The 9,194-nt window shown below is 40.2% G+C and overlaps 1 protein-coding gene across 1 annotated transcript in view; it reads left to right on the top strand.

Annotated features, from left to right (window-relative positions):
• NMUR2 (neuromedin U receptor 2) overlaps positions 1 to 8,322 on the top strand; it is a 9,248-nt gene extending 926 nt beyond the window's left edge. The window contains exons 2-4 of the mRNA XM_085317841.1: positions 4,929 to 5,013; positions 6,492 to 6,617; positions 8,063 to 8,322. Of these exons, the coding sequence (XP_085173967.1) occupies positions 4,929 to 5,013; positions 6,492 to 6,617; positions 8,063 to 8,322 (471 nt within the window). The remainder of the gene's footprint in view (positions 1 to 4,928; positions 5,014 to 6,491; positions 6,618 to 8,062) is intronic.
• Positions 8,323 to 9,194: the final 872 nt, after the last annotated feature.

The raw sequence follows: 9,194 nt of genomic DNA, 5'->3' as shown, positions 1-9,194 counted from the left end.
AAAAAAAAAAAAAAAAAAAAAAATCAGATCAAATCCTTGAAAGTAGTGGATTAAACTCCTTCACTGGCATAATCCCATTCTAAAATGAATGTAGCTATGTTGGGAAGCTTTTTACTTCAGTATTTTTTTTTAAATTACCATGGCTGCTGCTGACATTTCAATGTTACTTTAACATCCAGTTTGTGTATTGATTTCAACCTCACAGAGATTTGCACCTTTTCAGGAGGAACTAGAAGGCAAAAAACCAAAAGGAAAATGTGCAAAGAATGAAAAGGAGTAAGGTAGTGATTGAATCTTGTATATTATTTGTTTTCCCTCTTCTTGTGACTATAGAATTTCCATTTCATTCATTTTTCTCCTTCCCTGGAAAGTGTGATAATATTCCGTTGTTTAAACTCACAAAGATATCATAAACTGAAATCTTGCCTTATTGCCACAGCTAGCAATTTCAGCAATCATTTCTTTAAAATAAGCATGGCACAGTTTCAACATAGATTAAGGCTACCTTGAAATTCCTATCCATACTCTCTTAATAAAGTGGACTAGTTTCACAAAGTGTCATCATTTAAATACAGAGATAAAACAAACACTATCATAGTATTATAAAGCTATGCAGCATGACACTGGAATGCACCGTTAATCACTGATTTTTTTTTATTATTTCTTACCTATATTTGGAAAACATAAATCCTAATCTTATTATACTAAATATAACTTTGCATTTAGAACACTGTGTCTGATCATGCAGCAAGGAAAGGATGCGATGTAACTGTAGAGACAAATAGATTTACCAAACCTGTGTTAGCATATATATTTTTTTTGTGGTACTGGCTGGTATTTAGTGTTATCTGAAGCTATATAGAAGCAATTTTTCCATATCCAGGAAAAGCCACAAGGATTAATTGCCAGAAATCTATAACACACAACAGAGTTTTGAGGAATTAATGGGTTAAAGTCTTGTAATGCTACAGTTCAGTGGTGGTTGTGGGTTCTTTGCATAGTTTCACTAAAAATTTTGAAAAATAAGACCAGAAGGAAGGAGGAGGTACTTAAAATAGTAGGGATTTAAAAAGAAAAAGAAAGCTCCAAACTAGTAAAGAGAAGCCTTTAAGGCAACAGCTTCTGTCTGTAGCAATAGACATTCCTAATCCCCATTCTTGAAGAGAAACTGGATCCCAACAGATGGCTGTTTCTTAGGGATTTCTGCATAGTCACAGGTTTGTTCAAGTTCTAAGGGCTACAATGTATCTTCTTTTATACGTCCGCTTCTCTTTCTATCCATCTCAGACTTCAAAATTTTAAACTACACCTATCTTCTTTGCACACCAAGTTGCACTACACAAGATAGTTTCGTATCTCAGTTGAAATGATAGGTGAATGGTATACCTATTTATAATAGAATGATATATCACTTCCAAGAAAAGACACTTTTTATCTAATCAAAGCTGATGAAATCTCTGAAGTTTTAGCTACATCCTCGAGTCTCCACAATGCTCATGGCTCATAGGTTGTAACGGAAAAGTTCRGAATTGATCCAAAGATTGTACAACAGCTCAAATTCAGCAAACAGAGACACAATCTTTCCATTCTAATAGTCTAAGCTTTGGACGAATTGCACTTTCTGACTGTAATTTCTCCTTCAAGCTTTGCCCAGTGCTCAGGAGAGCCTCAAAATGCAGTGCAAAAAGAAGTATGCGTGCCACATTAAGCCGCTATGAGAGGTCAGCAAGCAGGGATCATACAGCTGCTGACTTCATTTTTAATTATATTTCTGGTAAAAACAAAAAAAAAGATATTTGTCTTCTTCACTGGGAAATTCATGGCCAGTTGAGCCTTCAAGCTGATTTTCTCATCCTCAGTTACTTCATGRTTTACTTGGCATGATATTAGGCCTAATTTTAAGGCCTAATTGTTTTGTTTGTTAATAAAATAAAGTTATGGGCAACAGATAGCTCCAGCATTAGTATCAGGACACTGATGATTACACTGCAGCCTCATTGGAACTGATTTTGTAAGCTTCTAACAATCTCTTTCCAGGAGTCCTCATCACAGGAGCTTTCAGGACTGATGCCTAGCCAGAGGTCCTCTCTCTTCTTACAAATCCAATTCAGCCACAAGGTTACCAGTTGCAAGCTGTAGCCAAAAAGCTGAGGCTGCAGAGGTAGGGGCAAAAATGAGAACATAGTGAAATGGCTCCTTGTGGAAGCTAAACCCTATAGCATTGATAGCGGTGCAGTGGCATTAACTGRGAAGAGAAGTCTGTGTTGCAGCAGGATTCACTGGAGGGTCCCTGWCCCTCAAAGTGATCTCTAGAAGGACACAAGGAAGTGGTTATCAGTGGCTAGCTGAGAGTTAAATTCTAGTTAGCTAGGATTTTTAATAGTCAGTGGAGAGAGTGTTATTTAGCCCACCTGCTTAGGGCAACTTGTATTTGCCAACGAATGGCTGGTGCAGATCTTCTTATCAAAAATCTATTTTGCCCCCTAAATTCCCAGCTGCTCAAACAGAATCATTTGTGGACAGTGACTGCCTTTGGCTAATTTCTGCAGAGCCCAGTGTACTTCTGGAGGGATCTATCTTCTTTCCACTGAGGTTTTCTGCAAACTTTATTCCCACTAATACACCTTCCTTTGCAGCAAGGGTAAGCAAGAGTACACCCAGGCGGCCACTGCTGTTCAGCAGCCTGGCAGCARCTCATTCAGCCAAATCACAAATATACAGAATCACATGCCCTAGCRCAAGCCATGTGGCTTTCAAACACCCAGTTCTCCGTCAGCTGGCATGAATGTTCGATCACGACTTGTGTCAGACAGGCCAGGGAGCTTAAGAAAAACAGTTCTCTTGCTTTTTTTCACTCTTGCTGAGTGACCTCTCTAGGTTTCCCTGGGGATAGGTAAGGCCCTAATTTCAGTCTGCCTTTTGATTTCTAGTATAAAATACTGCTGTTAATAAAGATGTGGGGAGAAAATCCAATTTTCAGCTTCTTGTTCTGGATACTTTTAATTCTTCTGCAGGAAATGGATAACATTCATCTCCAGGCAGCTCTCCATAAACTCACAAACAGCCCAGCATATCCATAGTGATTTTAAGTAACCATTAGCCTGGCTGCAGGTCTCCCTCTGGCAAGCCATTGACATGAACTCAAGCTGCCTTTGCTGTAGACTCATTTCTTTTTTTTTTCCCTCTGCTTTGTCATAAATCATTATTTTACTAAATTACAACTGCCAAGTTATTCTTACTAGTTATCCCTCCATGTATGATCACTCCAGCCTAAAGAGGAGCCTTGTAGCATCATCAAAATGACAGGAGGAAGGTGAAGAATAAAGACACATGTGTCTCCAGTTTATTATAGTATCAGAGCAAGGTATTCTCTGTGGCTTTGGAGTATTCCTGGGATAAAAGTTGAGACTAAAAATCACCAAAGAAAAACTAGAGCTTTTAGTCAATTTGAACAGACATTTATCTCTAGATGTGCTACAAATCATCTGAGCCTGTTTCTTAAGTAATGTAGTTGTGACTAAAAATGACAAAGGGAATAATGAAAAATATGGGAAGCTAAATTGGCCTATATTTTAATATAATTCAATTTATATATACTTCCCCTTTATGGGGTTTAGTGTGTAAATATGGCACTGAAAGTAGGTCTCTTTGATCAAAGTAACAATATGTCCTTAAAAAAAAACAGTTAATCAAAAATCATGAAACAAAATCACAATGTAAAAAGAGAAAGAAAATGGCACAAATAGCATGATTTCATAATATTCTTACTAGTCTAGACTTTTTATTTTTCCTTCAGCCAATATCTTTTTCCTTGCAATTAAAACATTTGTTTTTAGTTTCTCTCTGTTGAAAAAAGMACCACTCCAGAGTTGTTGGCTAATTAGCACTTCCTACTTCAAGAAGCTGCGTCCAACTACACAGCCTCCATAGACAATTCCTGTTACAATCAAAGCAAAAAAGTGKTTTTTGCCCTGATTATCCAGATATCACTAAAGCACCAGAGCCTTAAGCAAACTGGGGAAGCATTTCAGGAAGGATCAGATTTTTATTCTTCTTTCTTAGAAGTCTAGGAAAAACTGCTCAGAAAARAAATATTGTACTTGATCTGTATATGGCTGAATCTATGCATATCATGCATGTTGGCTCTCTGCAGGATGGAATATGTAGGTTTTGTTTATCAGATGAATTGAATATCAATTAGACCAATCCCTCAGGGCATGAACTGAGCTCCCTTCAAATCGATAGGAATTTTTCCAGTGTTTACAGCTGTCTTTCAGTGAGGCCTCTCTGRGTATTTTTGGATCATTGGTTTGTGCTTAATTGTGAGGAACCCTTTTAGGAAAATAAACAAAAAGCCAATATTTTGCTAGAAGACAAAATAATGTTGAAATTGAACACAAACTGCAGGCCAAATATTGACTCATTGAGAAAGGAGGAGTGGGGAATTGAAATACAAATTTGCAATTAACATGCAGTCTGAGGTGCATAATATCGGCAATTTGTTTTCAACTTAAAGCTTCACTGTTTCCCTGGACTAGAACTGAAATTTAAGTAAACATTTTTTTCAATGAATTTTGAATTTCCCCAAATTTTGACTTCTCAAACTCAAATTACAGCTACCAATAATTTGTAAAGCCTATTCTCAACATTGATAGGAGGAAACTAAATCCCTTGTTACCACATTGTAATTCAACACCATCACTAATTCAGAGAAGTGGCCTGCATATCTTAAATTTTCTTGGTTTGAGATCATAATTAACAAAATGCAAGCCAGACATAATGCTCAGGGACAAAATGCCTGGTTGACGATTAGCCCAGTGCAAATGGTCTTTTTTTGCTGTGGTTTTATCCCTACCAGGAAGTCCATATGTGTAGTGGGAAGGTCATCTCCTGTCTAAGCTCTCCTTTTGTTTCCCTCCTTTTGCCAGCTGAAAGGAGACAAATCATTGGAAGTGGAGGAAATGGCTGTGAATGTTCAGAGACCCTCCAGAATATCAGTCACCAAGATGTTATGTAAGTAGTGGGGGCCTTTTGTATTTTATTGACCATGGACAAGAAGCTCACATACATCTCAGGCATGAGAGGAAAGCACATAAAATCTGTTTGGAATTAATTCCTAAATATGAAACACTTGGTGATTGGGTCCTGAAGGCTACCAAGCAACTCCAAGGGATCCAAGAGTCATGGATAGTTTCCTCTCAAAACAAAAGAAAATCAAAAAAAAGCTTATTGCTTTTTTAGCTGCAGCCTTACAGACCAGGAGCATTTTACCTCCCATTGTAGCACCTGGGCAAACCCAAGTGGTAGCTGCTTGGATTGCAACTCTCAGTTACATCCCTCAGTCTGCATTTGGCTTTTGCAGCCCTGTAGGGTGAAGCCTTCCATCTTAAGAGTACGAACACTCTAATGAGAAAACTGATGTACATCCTTCCGTAAGAAATGTGCAAGTGTGTTTGTACTCAGAGATGGAAGGAACAAATAAATAATGAGATGTCTATGGCCCTGCCCTAACTCCAGAGAGCGTATGTCCCACCACAGGCTCGATTCATGTCTCGTACAAGCCCTGCCAAGCAGCATTCATCAACTACTGCTGACTTCACTGCTCAGACCTTCCCAAGCAAAAGTAGAAACGTAGGCAGATTTGCACAATATACAACACCCAGGGGGATTTGTGCTCCAACCACCCTGAAAGCGCTCACGTTACTTTGTAATTTAGGGCTGCCTTTAAGGCAAAGATTGCCATTCTACTAAGATGGTGTTTATGTGGGAAACATAAATCACCTCCAGTACTTCATGCAATGGCATTCTTCTTTCAGGCAGCTTAAGTCACCTCCTGAACGAGGAACCCGCACTCTGAAATCAGGATGAATGCCTGTCCCTGGTAACCGTGACCACAGATGTTAATAGGATCCAACTCTGGAACGGGTTTGCAAGAGTCCTTACCAGAGTTGTGACAGGCCACGTTGTGCATGGAGGCGAACCTTTTCATGCTGAGTAGTGTATCCAGCCAGACTCAGTATCGGAGGATGGCTCCCATGGCCTCATCCTGTATCATGTGATGTACAAATAGTGACAGATGACATACATAAATCCCATTGCATAAACTTTACCTTCTCTACCTAACAGGCTTACAGTGGTTGCTGTGTACCAAGTACCACAAATAARTCCTCATGTCTCATTGAGAGTTTGCTAGGTTCTGTGCAAGCCACATTACCTAGCTGTTGCTTGCTCCATCCAAAGCTCATTGAGTGCGTGTGTATTGATTTATCAAATATAGAGATCAATGGAAAGTTTATTCTTTTAGAGGGAAATATGTTTTTCAGCTAGTACTGCAGAGAGGCAGAAGGGATGGTGCAGGTTTTGAAACAGTAAATAAAATTGTATCTCTAGTCTTTCGTCTAGCTTTTTGAACCACCTCTGCTCAGTGCAAGCTAACAAGCCATATCATTTCATAACTGACTGTTTTTTCTTCTCCCCTTTCTCCATACTAGTTGTCCTTGTGATGGTTTTTGCTATTTGTTGGGCTCCATTCCATATAGATCGGCTCTTCTTCAGCTTTGTTGTGGAATGGACTGAGCCTCTGGCTAATATATTCAACTTAATCCATGTGGTATCAGGTAAAGCTTTCTTCTTCCACTTGCTTTGGGGCTGGAAAGTGGCTGACCTGAATATGTAGTCATTTTAATTTTAGGTGACCACAGATTATATAGGTAAATTGAAGGCCAAACACTGTTTCATGATTATATTCCTTAGAATTTTTCACTAGCCATCTCTGAACAATTTTTTTCCGAAGCACACAACGGATTGTCTAAAGAGTTCAAGACTCCCAGCTGTGGGAATGTCTTTTCTCGAATGTGATTGATGTGAAATGTCAACAGCTAGCAATGGATAACATCCCCTGAGCTGTGTGCCACACAGTCCCCCAATTACCATTCATCCTACTGGGCTCCCAGCCCAGTGTTGCTATATATATTGTTAAAAAGGCAAATAGAGTGGAGCTGGAAAACACTCGTTGCACCTTCCATTCAGGTAGCATCTGTTAGCCGTGTGGCAAAGGGTAAAAGGCAAAAGACCTGCTTTCTGGGAGACTGCTTAGTGGAAGCAGCCGGAGCCAGATAGCCATTAAATTACCAGCTGCATCCACTAGCACTGGAGTATGTTCCTGGAGCATGCATGGAAAACCTTCTTAGGGTTTGGTAGCCAGTGACAAGAACTGTGCTTTAAATAAAAATTGCGTTCAAGTTCCTGCAACTTTCACTCTAGGTATGTTGTCCAATATACTTGCTTGGATGGCTACAAAGAATGAAGAAAAAAAAGGGATATCACACACATTACCRGCTGCTTTTCCTCCCTGAAAATGTTCACAAATGAATGTAACTGCCATTCAAGTGCTTCTAATGAATACTCAGCAGCAGGCACTGTCTTTTAGTGGGTTTCTCAGACAAACAGGGAACCTTACCAAAATAGCAAGCCTTACATACTGCCCAGAACTGAATGATACAACTAAATGTTTACTTGGCTGTTGCCAACCATAAAATTAAGGCTTTCTCAAGGAAGAATCTTATTTTCAGGTTGCCATGGGAAAACACTAAATGTGGATATTTGGCAGCTCTGACAGAGCCAAATAATCTTGTGCAGTTGTACTGGTGTGCTGTAACAATTTAGCGCTCCTTGGCTGGAAGTCATCATCTAACAGCTTTGATGTGAAGGGCACCAGCCATTCAAATCAGTCCTGTGGTGACCATGGTTTGGYTGGAGGCTGGTCAGTAGAGATCAGTAGACAACTAGTTCCTGAACAGCTGGTAATGATAGGCTCAATTTAATATGCTATATCACTTTCCTTTCCCTGGGTGCTGCAGTGTCTCACCTTACCTTGGCAAGAGATCCCTCTGCCTCTACCTGGATGGTTGCAGACAGAGACGTGGTGAGTCTCTGCCTCCATYCTTGCACCTAAACATGGTGAAGCAGTACTGACAATGAAGAGGTTTTTCTCCTCTGAGATCATTCCACCCACAAATGAGGTCTCTCTCGCTCCTTCTCTTCCCCACTTTTGCCCTCCTAGGTGTTTTCTTCTATCTGAGCACTGCTGTGAACCCCATCATTTACAATCTGTTGTCCCAGCGCTTCAGGATGGCTTTCCTCAGTGTAATCTCTCCTCAGTGCAAGCACTGGGCCCATAAAAATCCCACCAACAAGATTCCTACCCAGCAGAGTATATTTATGGTTGAGGATCACAATCTGGCAGACTCTGCTGAAGACACAAGTCTCCCTGGCACTTACAGGACTTCTGTCAGCAGTTCTCAGCTCTCTACTGGCCTGTGACCTTCCATACTGCTGTCCAGGTGGCAGAGAAGTGAAGGAAAATAACTTTATGAAACAAAGAGACACATAAAAGATTGATTTCAGCAAGAAGAGCTCACAGACTGCATCTTGTCTGGTTGAATGAATGACAAGACTGTAATTAGTAGGTAATTGACAGTCATTGTATTACCCTCAAGCTAATAGGAGGGCTGGAAATCTCAGTTTGCTGACTGTAAACTCTTCCAGTGAAGAGCTTCTTTATACAAAAATGGCAGAAACGCTCCCAATGTTACCAGCACAGGAGAGAGACACTGCTTATCCAGTCTTACTGAATAACTGTTTATGCACTAGCCTAAACATCAGATTTTACACAGCTCAACATGGAGCAGCTTTCTGCACAAGCCCTGAATGCCTGTCTCTGCCTTTATGCAAGCTAGTACTGCTTCTCTCTCCCATGATCTTCTTAATCTGCTTGAGGTATGGCTATTGCAAGACCTTTTCAGCAATACAAGCAAGCAGACATGAGTGAGATGAGTTCTGAGCTGGGCTGAAAACATCTGACATTAGCATTGGCAGTAGTTAATATCCACCCACTAGTGGGGTATTTTGTAGAAGTCTGAAAGTCACTGTCACATCTCCTTATACTATGGTTGCCAATATCCATGCAGTGCTGAAATGGCATGTGCAGACCACAAACTCATCTACATTACCTTGGAAACAATCATTACTGAGGGATAAGTGTGTCCCTAGAGGCATTCATTTGCCTGAAAAGGAGCTAGAGCAGGATACCTGTTGAGGGCAGGTGCCCAGATGGGACAAGGCCTTTTTGCCATGTGGGAAAGGTCTGTACCTCCTGGGAGAACATAGGTCTGAAGATACAAGGCATTTCCATC

Source organism: Rhea americana, unplaced genomic scaffold (genome assembly GCF_003343005.1).
Source record: "Rhea americana isolate MKP2758 unplaced genomic scaffold, rheAme1 scaffold_51, whole genome shotgun sequence".
In the NCBI taxonomy this organism is placed as follows: Eukaryota; Metazoa; Chordata; class Aves; order Rheiformes; family Rheidae; genus Rhea; species Rhea americana.
Note: the sequence above shows the minus strand (reverse complement) of the source record. Positions and strands in the feature narration are given on the sequence as shown.